The 20,195-nt window shown below is 40.5% G+C and overlaps 1 protein-coding gene across 2 annotated transcripts in view; it reads left to right on the top strand.

The window, feature by feature from the left end:
* Nucleotides 1–20,195, top strand: part of Pofut3 (protein O-fucosyltransferase 3) — a 59,453-nt gene that overhangs the window by 7,865 nt on the left and 31,393 nt on the right. For both annotated transcript variants that reach the window (XM_090353756.1, XM_090353757.1), the window contains exon 2: nucleotides 1,869–2,163. In XM_090353756.1, coding sequence (XP_090209882.1) covers nucleotides 1,869–2,163 — 295 coding nt within the window. The remainder of the gene's footprint in view (nucleotides 1–1,868; nucleotides 2,164–20,195) is intronic.

The raw sequence follows: 20,195 nt of genomic DNA on the forward strand, positions 1-20,195 counted from the left end.
GCCCCTTCCCTTCTTCTGGATACCCTAACCTTAGACTTCCCAATCTTTAGAACAGTAAGAATCAGTCTTGATTCTTTATGAATTACTTAGTCTTATGTATTCTCTTAAAGCAGCATAAAAATAAACATAGACATGAGATTATCCTGGATTTCATTAGAGGCCAAGATCAGGAGTCATTAAAAGACTTGGAAAAAACTGTACTAAGTGAAGTAAGCCAGGCCTAAAGAAACATAGACTGCCTGGTTTCCTTCATTTGTAGTAAGTAGAATGTGGCTATAAGTCTATAAGTAAATCCAATGGATAGTAAATGAGAAATAATTACACCTGGACATGATTAATTAAACAGCACTCTAAATATTAACATAGTGAGAACAAAGGAGAATATTCTTAGGGGAGGATCTCAAGGGCTCAGTAACTATATGTATATGATCACATAAAATGATGCTTACTGAAATGCACTCCAAGAAATGGAAGCAAGACTTTTTGTTTTACTAGTTGCACTTTTATTCATTTATTTTCTTATTTCCTGTTTTCTTTGGTTTGTTTGTTTATTTAATTTTTGGTCAGTCATTAGGCTTGAACTCTGGGCCTGGGCGTTATCTCTGAGCTCTTCAGCTTTGAATAGTACTACCATTTTCAAGATTTAAATTTTGCCAACTCAGGAACATGGAAGTTCTTTCCACTTCATTTTTTTTGTTGGTCATGGGGCTTGAATTCTGGGTCTGCGCACTGCCCCTGAGCTTTTCAGCTCAAGGCTTCTGCCCTACTCCTTGAGCCATAGCCCTACTTCCAGTTTTCTAGTGGCTAATTGGAGATAAGAGTCTCACAGTCTTTAGTGCTGGGTTGTTATTGAACCTCGATTCTCAGATCTCAGCTTCCTGAGTGGCTAGGATTACAGTCATGAGCCACAGGTGCCTGGCCCTCTGTCATTGTTTTTGATTTCTGTACACTTTGTCTTGTATATGTTTATCTGATTTGGGAGGGAAAGGGAATCACAGAAATGGTGGGACAAAGGGCGAACCAATTCAGCAGTGAAACCCACTAGACACTATGTTGGAAATGAACTATACAACTTGGGGGAAGGGAAGTCAGGAGTGGAAAATCATGGAGAGAATGAGGGAGAGGGTGACACTGTTCAGAAGGAAGTGTACGCAGTACCTGACTTACATAACTGTATCCTTTCTGTACAACACCTTCATAATAAAAATCATAAAAAGGAGACTCGCCCAGATTAAAACAAAAACAAGAGTAGAGGTAGCTAAGCATGGCACAGAGTAGGACACACCTATAGTCCCAACAGTTGGAGACAGGCAGGAAGATTGAATGTTGGAGGTCAACCTGGGATTCTCTGCAAGTTTGAGCCAGCTTGTGCTACATAGGAAGACCCTGTCTCCAATATGCAATGGCTGGGGCTATGTGTTTTCATAGAAGAACACATGTGTATGCATAGACACTCTTGCAAAACAAGAGCCTGTGTTTGATCCTCAGTATAGAAGAATAAGCAGATAAATACAGAACAAAATAGAAGTTGAGATTATTTCTTGATTGTGAGATGGTCAAGGTAATGTTGAAGAGCCACAGTGGTGCCCGAAGAAGGAAGACAGAGGACAGGGGCCAAGAACGAAGCATAGAAAAGGCAGGAAACTGGGGATTTTCCTTGAGTGTCTAGAAAAGAGCCCTTCTATCTGATAAGCACTGATATTCCTTGACTTTAGTCAGTGAGTTGCGTTGCACTCTTGATTTCCAAAGCTGTGTATTAATGAATGCATGTTGTTTTAAACAAGTACATTGATGACAGCAGCGTTAGAAAATGAGTTAAAGTCTAGGTCACCTAGGAATGGACTAGTAATACTTGTCTTTACATTTAGGTGGTGGTTGAGCTGGGAAAATTTGAAAGGAAGACGTTTAAAAATTTAATTTTTCAAGATGAACATACAAATTTGGAAGAAGAGTCTAAACATCTTGACCCATTCATTAAGAAAGAAGCACTGAGTATGGACAAGATGAAAACATTGGAAGTCAAGAGCTACCCCATCATGCTCTGGTGGTCCCCTCTGACTGGGGAGACTGGAAGGCTTGGCCACTGTGGGGCAGACAAGTGTTTCTTTACCATTAACCGTACCTACCAGCATCATCCCATGACCAAAGCTTTTCTCTTCTATGGTAAGTAATGTTTTTGCCTTTCTCCTTTTATTCCTTCCTTATGGCAGAGTTACTGCTTATTTTCCAGGTAGAATCTATGCCTGTGTGAAAGACCACAGAGAAACCTCTTTGTACAGAGTAGAGTTCATCTGAAAACACTGGTACACCTTTGTTTAGTCGTCAGAAGGCCTGAGCATTTGGCAAAAATCGAAACCATACAAGCCAGACAACATAAACATGGTTGGCTGGGTCAGTTGGTCTTTCTGGAGGGCAAGCTATATCTTTTTTTTTTTTTTCTGTTAGATGTTGTGCTTTCTGACTTCAGTACTCAAGCAGTTGAATCTTACTTATACTGCTGGCATCCATTCAGAATGGTACCTGGCATAGAGGAAGGAGGTTATTGCTGTGGCAGATGCTTAATTGGACATAAGCCAAGCCTGATGTTCTTTAGTATGATGTCAGATTAATCTAAAGTAAAAATAACAAGATTGTTCAGCATCAGCTTTCATGAGCAAGTTACCGTTTATCAATTTTGTTGCACTTGAGCCACATCTGCAGTGTATTTTTGTTCTAATATATATATATTTGTGGGGATCATGGGGCTTGAACTTTGGGCCTGGGCACTGTCCCTGAGCTCTTCAGCTCAAGGTACCCGCCCTACCCCTTGAGCCATAGTATCACTTCTGGTTTTCTGGTGGTTAACTGGAGATAAGGGTCTCATGGACTTTAGTGCCTGGGCTGGCTTTGAACCATGATCCTCAGATTTCAGCCTACTGAGTAGCAAGGATTTCAGGCATGAGCCACTGCGCCTGGCTTCTAATATATCTTTGAGATGATGGCTGGCCTCAGAGTATAATCCTCCTCTATTTTCTTCTTCTGAGTAGCTGAGCTTAAGTGTCTTATTTTATTAATATTTTAGCGGTTATTATAAAGTTGATGTGCAGAGGGGTTGTAGTTATATAACTCAGGTAATGAGTATATTTCCTTCTAGGCAGTGTCACTCCTTCCCTTGTTCTCTCTTGGTTTTTCCCTCCTGTCCCTACCCTCATAGTTCATTTTTCACAGAGTGTCTAGAGTGTATGAACTTACTTTTCAGATAATAGTCTTACTTTTATCCACATTGGCATTTTAAAATTTCATGTTGGCATTGTTCCTTCATTTTCCTCTCTTTGTCTTCCCCCCAACATAGCTGTGATTACAGGCATAAATTCTTTTTTTATACTTTACCTCAATGGCCAATAGACACATGAAGAAATGCTTGATGTCTCTGGCCATAAAAGGAATGCAAATCAAAACAACTTTGAAGCTGGGCCTGGTGGCTCACACCTATAATTCTAGATACTCAGGAGGCTGAAATCTGAGGCTCTTGGTTCAAAGCCAGCCCGGGCACTACAAGCCATAGCTCTTATTGCTAATTAATCTCTAGAAAAAGGGGAAGTGGGGCTGTGGCTCAAGGATAGGGCAGTAGCCTCAAGAGCTCAGGGATAGCACCCAGGCCCAGAGTTCAAGCCCCATGACCCACCACCCCCCCTAAAAAAAAACAAAAAATAACTTTGAGATTTCACCTCATCCTAGTTTGAATGGCCATATCAAGAAATCTATAAATATTCTTTATAGTTGAATTAAACCATTGTATTATGATTACTTTTGTTTTCAAATCCTTGATTCACTGTATACATCATATGAAAGCTCTACAACATGTGTCTCATGCCACCTCTCCCATGATATCTGTTGATATCATCTGACAGATCATAACACTGCCATAGTGGAGGTTCTGAATGAATAATGGGGGTGGGGCTCTGGGAAATTAGACTTTTTAAAAATTCATTTGTTATTAATCTATAATTTCACAATGAACTAGATAGAGAGATCAGCAAAATTAGGATTTTCATAAACTCCTGAGCTTTAGAAATTTGAATGGTAAAGAACTTTGGCTCACTTCTTTATCATTTAGGTATCACTTGCAGAAACTAAGTAGCTAAGTCGATGTCATTTTAATTTGCCTTTTCTATATGGTCAGGAACTTTTTTTTTGTTGGTCCTGGGGCTTGAACTCTGGGCCTGGGCACTGTCCCTGAGCTATTCAGCTCAAGACTAGCTCTCTACCATGTTGAGCCACAGTGCCCCTTCTGGTTTTCTAGTGGTGAATTGGAGATAAGAGTCTTACAGACTTTTTTTGCCTGGGCTAGCTTTGAACTGAAATCCTTAGATCTCAGCCTCTTGAGTAGCTAAGATTACAGTTATGAGCCACCAGTGCCTGGCTATGCTTAGGAATTTTAAACATTCCTTCTTGCAATTATCGGTCACTTGTACAATTTGAGATTGTCTCTCAGTTCATTGGCCTATTTACTAATTGTTTTGTTGATTCTTTGGGAGCTTAGTTTTTACTGCTCTCTGTATATAATTTGATTATTAATCCTTTGTAGTATATGCATCTGGTAAAGATTTTGTCTCATTCTGTTGGCTGTCTCTTCAATCTACTGATTATTTCCTGAGCATGCCCTGTGTGCCCCACCCCCTCCCCAACATAGCTTCCTTTTGCTAGGCCTACCTTCCTAAATACCACCACCTTCCAGTAGTGAGCCCCAGGCTGATGATTGAGCTTATAGTTAATCAGACAACACTAGTGTGGTCATATGAGGACTTCTGGTCTCTCTAAGCTTCTGTGTTCTTATGTAGGATGTCCATTTAAGCAAAGGTACACAGTGAATACCTGGTCCAAGGCCTGGCAGAGTGCATGGCAGAGATTCAGCTGTAGTGAGACTGTGTGTACATTCATTTATGTTGGCCCAACTTTCATCTGCAGTCCCAACATCCTCTCCAGTTGGTGACCCCGAGTACTGTGTAGAGTGTCCTGTTGCAGGTTGGATGTGGTGGCATACATCTGCAATCCCAGCCCCTTAAAAGGCTGAAGCAGGTAAATCCTGAATTCGCTCTGAACTTCAGAGTGCCAGGTCCAAATAACTCAATGTGTGCTTGCTATTTGTTTTAAGAATCACACACTCACCTCCAAATTTCAGTTGTCTCTAATGGGCATCTGCTAGGCAAATCCAGAAATGAAAGCATTCTCATACCTGCTTGTTTATCTACTTTATCATGTTTCTTTTTGATTCTGCAATATTTCCTTTTTGGAAGGAGGTGCTATTTAGGCTTGAACTTAAGTCCTTGCATTAGCTAGTTACTTTTATTACTGAGTCTTGATGTTTGAGGTATGGCTTCCTGCCTGGGAGAAGACTGGACATGATTCACCTGTTAGCCTTAGCTAGGATTGTGGGTATGCACCAGTCAGGGTCTACTTTTTAGCATCTTGACTCTAAATTGCTATAACCTTTTATCTGGGCCCACAAGGTAGCATCAAGCTATAGCTTACCCTCCTGTAGTGCCTCCTGAGTGCTGGAATTACAGGCATGCACCATGAAGTCGGACTTGTTATTGTATTTCTAATATTGAGCATAGTATATGGCACATAGAAAGCCCTCAGTAAATACTAAGTGCCATTAAGACAAAACTTGGTGCAGGATTTGTGTTGAGCAGTGATTAGTTCTACTTAGTAACAAGAGGGGGCAGCAGAGAGCTGCCAGACTACAGGCTTCTATGAGTGCAGTTGGGCTGTTTAATCACAAACGAAGAGCCGAGGGAGAAATGTCACAGAGGAAACTGAGAAGCAAAAGAAGTTTATCCTGAAGAAAAATGGAGTGAGATGAGGAGCTTCTAGTTGATAGTAGGAAGGATGCTGGAGAGGTCTCAGATGTATGAGTCTCTGTAGCCTATAGCTAGGCTGGAGGCCTTTACAGGGATGGGGAGAATCCTGGCCAAGTAGATGTGATACTGGAATGATGCAGATGGGTTAGCAGAGTAAGGGCATTAGCTCTGACTTCTTAAACAGCTTTGCTTTTGGAAGCTCCTGATAGGTGGTGGCAGTTCTGGCTCCTGGTCAGTTATGGACTAGATTTTGGGCTACAAGAAACATAAGAGAGGATAGAAAGTCAACCATTTCCAAAATATCTTCTGGGCAGCATGCACAAAAATAGTCTGATAGGTCAATGTTACCTTCATTTGAAAGATGAAGTTGGCCCAGAGAGTTAGGGTGATGTATATTCACATTCATATTCATTCATAGTCATTTTTATATGGCTGAAGTGAATTTTTAGGCCTAAGTCCCTTGATTCAGAATGCCATGTTCTTTCCCTTGTACTCTAGAGACTTCTTAGAGTTTGCTAATGACTTTTTTTTAGTTTACGTTTGATTTAATTGTTTTTATGAAGGTGATGCACAGAGTGGTTACAGTTAGGTAAGTCAGGTCATGAGTACAGTTCTTTTTGGAAAATGTCACCCCTTCCCTTGCCTTCTCCCAGTTTTTTCTCCTGTCTAACCCAAAGGTGTATAGTACATTTTCCACTTAATGTCTAGTAAGTGCCACTGCTGCATTTTGTTCATCCTTCGTTCTTCCATTCCTGTACCCCCACTTATCCTCCCTGAAAAAGATTCTTTTAAAAAACTTGCTGTTCCTGGGGCCGGGAGTTTGGCCTAGTGGTAGAATGCTTGCTTAGCATGCACGAAGACCCAGATTCGATTCCTCAATACCACATACATAGAAAAATCCAGAAGTGGTGCTGTGGCTCAAGAGGTAGGGCTCTAGCCTTGAGAAAGCCCAAGGACCATGCTCAGGCCCTGAGTTCAAGTTCCAGGACTGGCAAACAAAACAAAACAAAACAAAAAACAACTTGCTGTGCCTGAAGAGAAATATGCCCTCTTCAAGTATGCGTTATATTGGTAGGTTAAAAATTTACGTTAGATGGGTTGAGGGATAACTAATTGATAGAAGACTTGCTTAGCATATTTGAGGGTTTGGCTTTGATCCCTCAATACTACAAAAATAATTATACTAAATATGATTATTCCTATTTATTTGCTTGTTGGCTTCTGGAAATTTGGACAAACCATAAGTACAATACAAATATTGTTTTTTGTTGTTGTTGTTGTTGTTGTTGTTGTTGTTGTTGTTTGCCAATCCTGGGGACTGACCTCAGGGCCTGAGCACTGTCCTTGGGCTTTCCTCAAGGTTAGTGTTCTACCACTTGAGCCACATAACCAGTTCTGGCCTTTTCTATGTATGTGGTTACAAGGAATCGAACCCGGGTCTTTGTGCATGCTAGGCAAGCTCCCGGCCCACAAATACTGTTTTTTAGGCTGACACTTTGTAGTCTCTGATTTCCAATAACTATTCAGATTTTTTTTTGTCAGTCCTAGGGATTGAACTCAGCCTCAGCACTGTCTCTGAGTTCTTCAACTCAAGGCTACTGCCCTACCACTTGAGCCACAGTGCCACTTCGTTTTCTAGTGGTTAATTAGAGATGAGTCTCTTGTTTTTTTTTCTGTTGTTGTTTTTGTGTGTGTGTGTGTGTGTGTGTGTGTGTGTGTGTGTGTGTGTGTGTGTGTGTGTGTGTGTGTGTGTGCCTGGCCTGGATCCTCAGTTCTCAGCCTCCTGAGTAGCTAGGATTGCAGGCATGAGTCTACTGCACCCAGCTACTGTGCAGAATTTTAAGTGTCCAAGTTATATATGACATACCTGTGAAGAATAAACTTCCAGAATTGTCTTCTGGCTTACGAAGGACATACACTTTCTGTGAGGTTTATTTGGACAAAGAGTCAAGGGGTTACCAATGTGGAGAGTAGTAACTTTGTTCATAGACCAGGAGTCAGCACAGAATTTCTGACCTTGAACATACCTGCCAGAGAAGGTAAGCTTTATTAGTTGTTCTTGAGAGAGTACCTCTCAGTGGAGCACATACCCACCCTTCCTGAAGGCAACTGTTCTTTGTCTGGAGCACCAGAGCCTAAGCTCATCTCCCTGATTAGCAAAGCCCAGTGAAGGCAAGAAGCCTTGGCCTTGTGATACAAACGCATCACTTTCAGTATCTAAAACCTGATCTTATTAAGAAGTACAGGACAAGCTCTCCATTAGCTATTTCTACTTGGGAAGGGATCATGGAACTGATGTATATCAGATTCTGATAGGGAGAAATACGCATTTTTTTAAATCAAATAGTAAATAATACTTAAAAAGAAGGTCATTCTTCTCATTGCCAAGAAAAGAGTATGGTGAAAGAAAGTGATTGTGATGGTTGCTTTTGCTTCTTTTTTTCCTACTGGAGTGGTTGGAAGGCATTTGGTGGGTCTTCTTGTTATTTACTGACTGTATTTCCATTGGATGAGGTCATCTGCCCACATTCCCTTGATAGTTTGCCTTATGCAGTTGTTAATGGTCACCGTTCCCCAATGGAATACTTGATTGCCTACAGATGACAAAATGAGATCTGAAGCTGTTTCTGCCACATTGCCAGCCTTGGGTGCCACACTGAGGTTGTCCTGGAGGAGTGCCTTCAAATTACGGAGGACACAAACAGAATTCCTTCCACTAGCCATTAGCTTGAAGCTCATCGCTTATGTCCCAGTTAATTAGCCATTAACTAGTGTCCTGTCATCAAATCCTTCTGAGTCCACAAGGAAGCCATACTATAGAAAAATAGCCCCAACTTGAGTTTTGCACTCTATGAATAGAACGACCACATAGAGACAATAAAGGATCCAAGAAGAGCCAGAGTGTGGAACTTGAAGGTTAAGTGAATTTCTGCTTTAGAAAATTCAGGGTGCTTTCCCATGGAGGACACTAGAGAGCAGTATGCACAGGGAAATCTTAAAGCAGGCCACAGAATTTTCACCATTTCCAGTTTTGCTTTTCTACGATGCTCTGGCATCACACCTTAATATTTTTTCAACTCATTACATAAAGCGGACGCTGAGGTTGTATACCATCATAACAAAAACATCTCAAAAGGATGAAATACTTTATTAATGTCACCAAAGTAATGCTGTACTTGAGCTCAGCTAAAGAAACATGATGTTATGATTTTTGTTTTTATTTTGTCAATACTAGGGATTAAACTTAGGGCTTTGAACCTGCTAGGCAACTGCTCTGCCATTTGAACTACATGTTTTGAATTTCATTTTAAAAATAAAAATACTTTAATTAAAAATAATTCTTATCACATGATGACATAGGTATAATGCCAACACTCTCAGGCTGAGGCAGGAATATATGAATTCAAGGTTGGCCTGGGCTATGTGATGAGACTGTGTCTGAAAAAGAAATAATACACAAAAGAACAGTTCTTCTTTTCTGTATTTCTGTATTCTCTAGTATTTTTTCTAGAGTTGATGTTAATGTCTCTAAATAATATGTATATACTTTGATTTCCTGAGGCAAGTGGTTATTTTGTTTGCTCTTAATACATTTTTCTAGTCATATATATTCCTGTACCCACAAATCCCATGTAACCATATGATATCACATCAGAAATAATTTATTACAATGTAATTTTTGTAATGTTAACTTTTCATCATGGAAATTTTCATATGAAAAGAGGAGCAGATGGACTGAGAAATGCTTGCATCTTCTTCACCCAGCTTCAGCAGCCCTCAGTTTCTTCTTGCTTGGGGTTGATTATCACAAATGCATCTTCCTTTTTCATTTCCTTAAATCAATTTCAAACATTGATATTATTAACTTATAATTACTTTGAAAATATCACTGACTTATACCAGGGATTGCATTTCTTCTTGGGTATATATTCTGTCTTTCCCTAGAAGTACTAATTGCCTCTTTTTTTTTTGCCAGTCCTGCCACTTGAACTCAGGGCCTGAGCACTGTCTTTGGCTTTTTCTTCAAGGCTAGTGCTCTAGTGCCTGAGCCACAGGTACCACATCTTCATGCATGCTAAGCAAGCACTCTACCACTACGCCAAGCTCCTAGCTCCATAATTGCCTTTTCTTTGTCTGAATTGCTTATTCATTATTTATCAATTTTAAGTGTTCCATCAGGTAGACCAAACACACATATTAGTATATATGAATAAAGTTTAGATAAATAAAATTAAAACAAAAGATTAAGCATACCAGTTCACCTACTGTTTTGATTTTCCCAAAGGGAGCATTCTGAAACCCCTCCTTTGTTAATTTCTTATCTGTGGCTCTGTAATTTTGCTGAATATTTCAGTATATCATCCTCCTGGAGCTTTATATATCATGAGGATTCCCTCCCCACTCCACACAAATACTTTTTGTTGTTCTGTGATAGGTTACCTCTTCTATGGGTCCTGAGTTTTCTGCTTTCTTGAGGTTTCCCTGGATGGCTGTAGTCAGCCTTCTACTCAGTTCCTAGGAAAGGTTTGAGGGAGGTGTGGATAGGGGCTGGTCACTGTCTTTTACAGATCATTCTGATTCCTTTCCATTTATCTACATACTTTGTAACTGAAGTCACACAGGCCAGTGTAGTTAAAGTATAGTAGATTTGTGGTAAGTGACTACATTCACTATATTGTCTTTGAAGAAAAGGTAAAATATGTACTAATTAAAGAACATTGTGGGTTGGGAATGTAGCCAAGTGGTAGAGTGCTTGTCTGGCATGCATGAAGCCCTGGGTTCCATTCCTTGGCACCACATATACAGAAAAAGCAGGAACTGGTGTTGTGGCTCAAATGGTAGAGTAATAGCCCTGAGAAAGCTCAAGGATAGTGCCTAGGCCCTGAGCTCAAGTCCCAAGACTGGCAAAAAAAACCCCGAAAACAAAAACAAAACATTGGTATCTAGAATTGGCCAATCTTTATTTCAGGTTATTCTTCATATCTAGTAGTATTTTGCTTCTCATTCTTTTATAAGTTACCATTGTCCTAAAAATCCATGCTGGCATAGGTTAGTGTGGGTTTTTCTTTCCTTGGAACAGGTACTTGGTAAACCTTCTAGTCTGGAGGCTATCATTTGGCTCTGAAAATATGTCCCAGTGTTTGTTTGTTTGTTTGTTTGAAATCATCACCTCTGATCTTTCTGTCCCTGTCTCTCTCAGTCTCTGTCCTGTCTGTATGTCTGTCTGTACCTGTCTATCTCCGTCTCTGCCTCTGCCTCTCTGTCTGCTTGGAGACAGGGTCATGCTGTGTAATCTAGACTGGCCATGAACTTGCTGTGCAGCTTAGGCTAGCTTGGAATTTATAATTCTCCTGACTCAGTCTCTTTATGCTAGGAATACAGAATTGAACCACTGTACCTGATTTTATCTCTCTTTTTTCTTTTACCAGTCCTGGGGCTTGAACTCAGGGTCTGGGCACTGTCCTTGGGTTTCCTCAAGGCAAGTGCTCTACTGCTTTAGCCATAGCACCATTTTCAGCTTTTTCTGTTTATGTAGGACCCAGGAATCGAACCCAGGGCTTCATGCATACTAGGCAAGCACTCTACCACTAGGCCATGTACCAGGCCCCTGTCTTTATCTCTTAATATATGAGACATATATTAAGTATATACTAGAACTTTTGGATTAATGCTATGCATTTGAAATCTCTCTCTCCCTTTCCCGTCTCGCTCTTCCCCCCACCTCTGTCTCTCTCTTTTATCACTTTGCCGGTTTGTTCTTTCAAGGCGATTTGTTTAGTTTCCATTCTTATATCACATGTAAAGGTTTTTTGTTGTTGTTTGTTTGTTTTTTGTCAGTTCCGGGGCTTGAACTCAGGGCCTGGGCACTGTCCTAGGACACTTTTTGCTTAAGGCTAGCACCCTGCCACTTGATCCACAGTGCCACTTCTGGCTTTTTCTGTGTATGTGGTACCGAGGAATTGAACCCAAGGTTTCATGTATGCCAGGTGAGCACTCTACTACTAGGCCAAACTACTGGTCCTAACATGTAAATATTTTTATACCACTTTCAGTTTTATATTACTTTACTATTTTTGTTTATAGATATAATCATAATCTCTTTGATGGAATAAATTTTAAAGACTTTCCCCCTTCCCTTCCCTCTTTTTGTTTAATTCTCTCAGGGGTTTATTAAGGGAGCCTAATTGAACTTGCTTGGTCTTCAGGGGCCGTTAGGACAGGTGATATGGCTTATTTCTCTGAGCCGCTCAATTTTCCCTTAAACCTGGCTGCCAATCTTCTGGGCCCTGGGGCTTCAATCCTTATTTTTTCCTCTGGATACTCCTTCCTCTTCATAGTTCTGGATTTCACCCTACCCTTGAATGTATCCACTGCAGGAAGTCTGGAGACTTCCATTTCAAAACTATGGAGAAGTTTTGAAACTTGCATTTCAAAACTCCTTGCTGGGAGTGCATTGGTCACAGGCTACATGTAAGAGGTCTTTGAATGTTCTGTAGTTTTCTTTAAACCTGGCTTTCACAGGCTCTCACTGCTGGGTCATATACTTGTCGTGAGTTCCCAGCCTGTTGGCACCACACTGCCAGCATCTTCTTAGATCTCTTGGCCCTCGCTTTCAAACAATGCATTAAAATTTCTCATCTGATAGAATCCTTTCTCTGATTCTGTGTTCTTTATAAAATATTTTTATTATTATTATAAAGGTATTATACAGGGGGCTTACAGTTCCATATGTCAGATAATGACATATGTCAGATAATTTCACTTCTTCCTTCACTCTCTCCCAGTTTTTTCCCTCTCACAGTTCTGTGTTCGTATACCTTGAATCTATTTTTTTCTCTTTATTTTAGTGGGGTTTGGAGATGAAGAAAGAGATGAACTTGTGCTCTTTTATTCCCTTATTCTTGGCTCTTTTCTACAATGTCTCTGGATCTCCTGAGGTGGCAACACAGGAATGTGATGAGAGATGAGAGGAACAAGGTTCATTACCTGATTTATGTAACTGTAATCCCTCTTTATATTAATTTTATAATAACCAAAACAAAGACTACAAAAAAAGAGAGAAGTATAAGGAGCGTTTCCTATGGGCTCACTCCACATGCTTCTCTAAAGGGGACCAACCAGACTCAAAGTGATACTAATGGGCAAACCTGAGCAATTCCCAGGCTAGGCAATGGGAACCTGGTATGGATGTGTCCAGTGAAGGACCTTCAGTGTTCTTGGTTCTTACAGCATTTCAGGCTCTGTAGTGGAACACTGAATCAAGTGGATTGATTTAAATTCCATTTGTGTAGTCATTGCTGAGTGTCTTTTCAGTGGTTGAGGCCTTTTCAAATGGTGGCCCTTGACTTTTAATTCTCAATGTGTCACTCTCATTTTCCTTGGCCTTATATCTAAAGTGTTTGAAGTTATTTTAAGGCCTCTTTCAAAACACTAACTTGGTAGTGCTGATTTCAAAGGCACCCGGCCTCATGAATATTGAGGAATTTACCAACACACTTCTTTTTTTCCTTTTTTTTTTTTTTTTTTCTGTCGGTCATCAGGCTTGAATTCTGGGCCAGGGCATTGTCCCTGAGCTCTTCAGCTCAAGGCTACCACCATATCCCCTGAGCCACAGTGCCACTTCTGGTTTTCTAGTGGTTAATTAGAGATAAGAGTCTCACGGACTTTTTAGTGCTAGGGCTGGCTTTGAACTGACGTCATCAGATCTCAGCCTCCTGAGTAGCTAGGATTACAGGCGTGAGCTGCCAAGCCCAGCCCAACCCACTTCTTTAGACTAAAGATGAGTGTATGTTCTCACTAAGGATGGGCTTTCACTTCAGTACTCTGTTGTTCAGTCTGTATTCATTCATGGACTCACCGACAGGTATGTGAAGACATTTGACTCTCCACATCCAATCCGTAAATCAGCATTCAGGGACTCTAGCCTACCTATTCTATGAGTGGTGGTCGAGCAGGTTCTATGAAGAGTTTCAGATCTCTCCACTGTCCCAATGAAATTCCCTTACACTTGATGTACAGTTGACTCTAAGATGGTATTCTCTATTACTCCTTGTTAATTGGCATATTGTTGATTTAAATCCTGAATGAAGATTATGTGTGTGTGGGTGTGTATGCCTGTCTCTATGTATACTAGTAACAGGGCTTGAACTAAGGATTTGATACTATCACTTGGCATTTTTGCTCAAACCCCAGTACTCTACCACTCAAGTCATATCTCCAACTATTTTGCTAGTTAATTGGAGATAGGAGTCTTTGGACAGTTTTATCTATTTTAGCTGATGAAACATCTAGCCTCAGATTTGAGCCTCCTGAGTAGCTAGGATTACCACCAAGGCCTTTAAGGTTTTTTTTTAATGATATAATCTATTTTTTAAAATAAGACTACATATCTTTTTAGATAAAGCTGTTCCGTACAGTTGAACCTATCACACTTGCTTCCATCTTAGGTCCTATGGATTTGATTAATAAAATGTGAAAATATGCCACTAGTGCATTTTGGCACACATCTAGCTGTGCTGTGCACCAGCATTTCCTTGTCTCACCCCCTCATCCTGGTTTTGTGTTATTCTATCTTCATTTTCCTTCCTTGGATCAGTGAATGTGGTACTTTTCTCATAACGTCACTCACAGGTTCCAATTCTCTAATTCCTCTCATGAATGTTCAGTGATATCTCAGTAGTGTCATTATGTTTTTTGAAGCACTAACTCTATGTTACTAGGGGAGGATTTATTTTCAAGATTTGTCATCTGCCTGACCCAGACCATAACACCCAGTGGCACTCGGCTGCTCATTACTAGGCAGATGGGACCTGCTGCTATGATGGAAACCTGAGTACAGTGGCTCTTGAGGTGGTCACCAGAAATGGGCAGTTTGCTTTAAGAGTCTGGCCTGAACAGATGGTGCTGCATTGAGCCCCTACATGCCAGCTGATTCTCAGGTTGTGGAGGATAGAATTGACTCTGATGTTTTATTGGGCCAGCGTCTCTTACATACCATTGGATGGAAGACTCAATCCAATAACTTTCCATTTCCCAATCGGGAAATAATTCTGAGAAGACATTTGGCTCTTTTGGTACAGTGCAAAATGCTGGCTAGTAGGAACTAGGAGACATATGGCCTGTGGAAATGTACGTGCATGCATTCAACCAAAAGCCCATGAGCCAAATAGGTATCAAGTGAGAACTCCTGGCTTTTTCACTTGAGAAGTTTCAGAGCAAGCTCATACAGGATTCCCCAAGGGCTGTTTAAAGATTTGGCTTTGGCTATAACTACCACAGCAAGCCTTACTTCCTCTGCATGGTGCCATACTCTGTCTTGGGCTGCTTAGCAGCCCAACAGATTCTATCATCCCATCTGCACATGCTAGCCAATTACAGGGCATCCCAGTCATCTGAGCTTCCTTTAGTCAAGACCAAGGCAGAGAGCTAAAAAGAGATGGCACTGTCCTGCATCAGACAGGGCAACTGAAAAGCAAATATTCAAGGACTATTTCCCTTTGCAAGGGTCACTGGATGCACTGAATAGCAGCTGATCTCTTAGTTCCAGAGGTTTTCATCTTTCTATCCTGGAAATTTCTCTATACCTTCATTCCTAATACATAGTACTTAGCCAATGCTTAGAAGTATAAAGATAAGGATAAAGCATCTAGATCACTTGGGAGACCACTGTCACACCTTTGTGTTACACTAGCTTTGCAAAGCTGTGTCTTCTTTCTAACTATTAGGCTGCTTTATTGGCTGATTCTATAGACATCAGCTCTATATCCAAAGGGGCTGAAATCTGTACCTCCTCCTGGCTGTTATGTCATGTCTTCTAATCTGCTTGAGTTCACAGATGAAACAACAACCAAATAGCACAAACTTGGAAAATGTGACTATGCTTTTTTTTAGATATTTCCAGAGAAGGCATCCTTATAGCTTCCTGTGTTGAAGGACTGCATGTATTTGGAGTGACCTTTAATTTTGGATGAGGCAGGGAGATCATGTGCTATTACATTAGAATACTGTAAATGTGGAGTTGAGAGCTACTTGTAGTTTTTAAATTTTTTTTTTGTCAGTCTTGGGGCTTGATCTCAGGGCCTGAGCACTTTCCTTGGACTTTCTCAAGGCTCTACCACTTGAGCCTCAGTACCACTTCTGGCTTTTTCTATGTATGTGGTACAGAGGAATCGAACCTGGGTCTTCGTGAAGGCTAGGCAAGCGCTCTACCACTAGGCCAAACTCCTCTCCCTTCACTTGTAGTTTTGTTTGTTTTCCAGTCCCTGAACTCAGGGCCTGGTCACTGTCCTTGGACAATTTTTTCTTAAGGCTAGAGTTCTGCCACTTGAGCCACAATGCCACTTCTGGCTTTTTTTTTGTGTGTGTGTATGTGGTACCGAGGAATGAAACCCAGGGCTTCCTGCATGCTAGGTAAGTCACTCTACCACTAGGCCAAACTCCCAACCTCCCTGCTTATTTTTTCAGGTACGCTCAAGCTTCTGTTGCTACTGTTGGATTCAAAAATCTTTCCAGCAAGCTGGGCACCAGTGGCTCACACCTGTAATCCTAGCTAATCAGGAGGTTGAGATTTGAGGATCTAGCTTCAAAGCCAGCCTGGGCACGAAAGTCTGTGAGATTCTTTTTTTTTTTTTTCTATGTATGTGGTACAGAGGAATCGAACCCGGGTCTTCATGCATGCTAGGCAAGCACTTTAACCACTAGGCCAAACTCCCGGCCCGTGTGAGATTCTTATCTCCAATTAACCACCAGAAAACTGGAAGTGGTGCTGTGGCTCAGTGTGGTAGAGCACTAGCCTTGAGCTAAAGAGCTCTGGATAGTGCCCAGGCCCAGAGTTAAAGCCCCATGACAGAGAGAGAGAGAGAGAGAGAGAGAGAGAGAGAGAGAGAGAGAGAGAGAGAGAGAGAGAGAGAGAGAGAGAGAGAGAGAGATCTCCAGCAGCATCTTTAAGTATCACTGCTCCAGTTTTTTTCATATATTTTTTATTGTAATTAATAGAAGGGTTACATGATATTTGCCAGATAGAAGGTGCATTAATTCACATACATTGATACCCTTTCACTTGTCTTGGTCCCCGTTTCCCTCCTCCCCACCCCCAACCCTCATCTTGTTTTCCCCCTTTCCTATCCAATTTCAAATAACCAAATACAAATATGTCTGATATATCAGGTAACAAAGTGAGATACTATAACAATATGAGATAACCAAGGGACAGCAAAAGAGATGAGAGATAACATAGTACCTTAAGGACAACAATCATTCTTTATATGGCTTACGTTTCTATATTGTAGAGATCCTTTCATACTATATGGCCTTATGTATCTAGGTTTTGCTCTATTGCAAATCTCTGCTAGGAGAGCCCAAGGTTTCTACTGATTATGACAAATGAGGGAAACCATTGAGCCTAAGATCCTTTGAGTCTGGCTTACTTCACTTAATATGATTTTTTCTAGGTCTTTCCATTTCCTAACAAATGGGGCAATGTCATTCTTTCTGACAGCAGCATAGAATTCCATTGTGTACATATACCACATCTTTGTTGATCCACTCATCAACTGAGGGACATCTAGGTTGGTTCCACATCTTTGCTATGGTAAATAGTGCTGCAATGAACATTGTTGTGCTAGTGGATTTAGTATGTCCTTGTTTTTGGATGATTGGGTAAATGCCAAGTAGTGGAATTGCTGGGTCATAGGGGAGCTCTATGATTAGTCTTTTGAGGAACTGCCATACTGCTTTCCATAGTGGTTGAACGAGTTTGCACTCCCACCAACAGTGTAGTAGTGATCCCTCCTGGCCACATCCCCCCCCCCAGCATCTGTTGTTATTAGTTTTCTTGATCCTGGCCATTCTAACTGGAGTGAGGTGGAATCTCCAAGTTGTTTTTATTTGCATTTCTTTTATGACCAGAGATGTTGAGCATTTCTTCATGTGTCTATGGGCCATTTTTGTTTCTTCTTCAGAGAAGACTCTCTTTAAGTCTTTGGCCCATCTTTTAATGGGTTGGTTGCTTCTTTGAAGCTTTATTTTGGAGTGATTCAATTTCTTGAGCTGGAGGTATATTTTATTTTTTTAATTTTTTTTCTGTAGATATATTTTAGATACGAGGCCTTTGTCTGTTGTATGATTAATGAAGATCTTCTTTCACTCTGGGCTTTCTATTTAGCTTGCTAGCTATGTCCTTTGCCATACTGAAGCTCTGCCGTTTAATGCAGTCCCATATGCCTAAACTTTCTTTAATTTCCAATTTGAATTTCTAACCTATTTTGTGAAGTTCTGTGACAAAGAGTAAGACTCCATAATCACAATTACATTCTCTTCTGCCCAAGATGAGCTTATCAAAGGATTTTAAGAATCTAGCCCAGTTAGGTACTTCACTGTCTGGAATTACTCAGGGCTTAGGGAACCTCCTTGGATATGGAATTTTCAATGATAAGACCAGATGAATCCTGGGCATATTGTGATGAGTTAAACTCATTTGAAAAATACTATAAGAGATAGAGCACCAGGTTAGGAGCTTATAACCAGTAGGGAAAGGGCAAGAGAAACAGGCATTTTATTTTTTTTCAGCCACATGGGACCCATACAGGGAGATCCTTCAGGAAGCTAGAGTATTTGCTGAGAGATTATGCATCACTTCCCTGATTTCAGTTGGTTTAAAAATTACATCTAGTATAGTTTACTTTCCTTATTTATTACAGACATATTATGTTTTATTACTTTTCTGCCTTCTGGTATAGTATTTTAAGAGCTCCAACACTGCTGATAGTTCTTACACATACTTAAGAGTAAGAAGTATGTCTTTGAAAGTACTAAGATTAATATATTAAATCGTTGTTATTTTTTCAAGGTGTTTCGTTTGAGGAAATCCAGCTTGATTATGTTGATATCAGTTTAATTTTTAAATCCAAGTAGACGTCTATGCTGAATTACAAGACCTTGTTCTAACAGGCTTCTTAGAAGGGTATGTGTGAATCTCTTATTACAGCCAAAATAATTCATTAGTTACACATTGACAGAATAAATTCACCTGCTGATGTTCAAGTAAACTGTAATCTCTCTTTTTCCTTTTGGGGTAGATGAAATCCCTGGCTGTTTACTGTGCCACATAATTTTCCACATAAATTCTGAAATATGACACTCTTATTAGCAGGCAGGATTCCAAAGGTAATATTTCCTAAGTACCATTGGGGATGGTGTGGCAGTTTTAAGAGGATGTCTGTGAGCTTTTACATATTTTATTAAGTATGTGAGGACTTTTTATACTTCTCTTTAAAGAGATTTTGTCCCTTTTTATTTAAGTTTTGATTGTAAAAGTTAGTAGATAATGCAGGAATATATCTTGTATGACAAAACTAAAGCATAAAGAAGTCTCCTAGGACAAAAGAAAGAAATTTCATCCTTGCTTCTATAAGCCCCATTTCAGTCAGAGTAATGGCTGTCCTTCTAGTTTTTATGTGTAGTTGAATTCAGTCTGTAGTTTTGTCTGTCATGTCCACTTAAGAGAAATGAATCCCAGTATAAACATATATTGCAGAAAGAAAGTAGAAAAAGTATTTCAAAGATTTTTGGTTAGATTATTTCAATTTACTTGATTATTTTCAAAGCTATGTTGATTCTATAGTGTGGCCATTTCCCTGTCACTTTTTTGTGTGGGGGGGTGGTTAGGTTATTTCTGGTGTATGTTTGTTCATTTTTGGTAGGTCATGGGGCTTGACTCTGGGTGTAGGCACTGTCCCTGAGCTCTTCAGCTCAAGGATAGTGCTCTACCACTTGAGCCACAGTGCCACTTCCAGTTTTCTGGTGGTTAATTGGAGATGAGTCTCATGGAGTTCCTTGCTTGGCCTGGCTTTGAACCACGATCCTCAGAGCTCAGTCTCCTGAGTAACTAGGATTATAGGCTTGAGCCTCCAGTACCTGGCATGCTTTTGTTTTATTATATTGGTTACTCTTATGAGTCAGCTTTCTAGCCCTTTGACAACATACCTGGGATCAACAATCCAAGGGATCACTGTTTCATTGGCTTCAGTCCATGGATAGTTGGCTCCTCAGCTTTTGGGTCTCTGGTGAGGCAGCACATCAGCTTGTGTGTGGGTGTTTGGTAGAGCAAAACTACTCTACCAAATGCTCATGGCATTCAGGAAACAAAGGAGAGAAAGGGGGACAGGTTCCCAATATATTCCCACCTAGGGAACACAGGTAACTTCTCCCTAGGCCCCACCTGTGAGAGGGTTCATCTCCTCCCAGTAGTACCCCAGACTGATGGCTAAGCCTTTAACACATCTTTGTGCCACAACTCAGAGCTCAATGTATTAAAGGTATTATGAACAGATTTACGTCTTTAATCGTATATGC

This window comes from Megascapheus bottae, chromosome 20, assembly GCF_031878675.1.
Source record: "Megascapheus bottae isolate mThoBot1 chromosome 20, mThoBot2.hap1, whole genome shotgun sequence".
Taxonomy (NCBI): domain Eukaryota; kingdom Metazoa; phylum Chordata; class Mammalia; order Rodentia; family Geomyidae; genus Megascapheus; species Megascapheus bottae.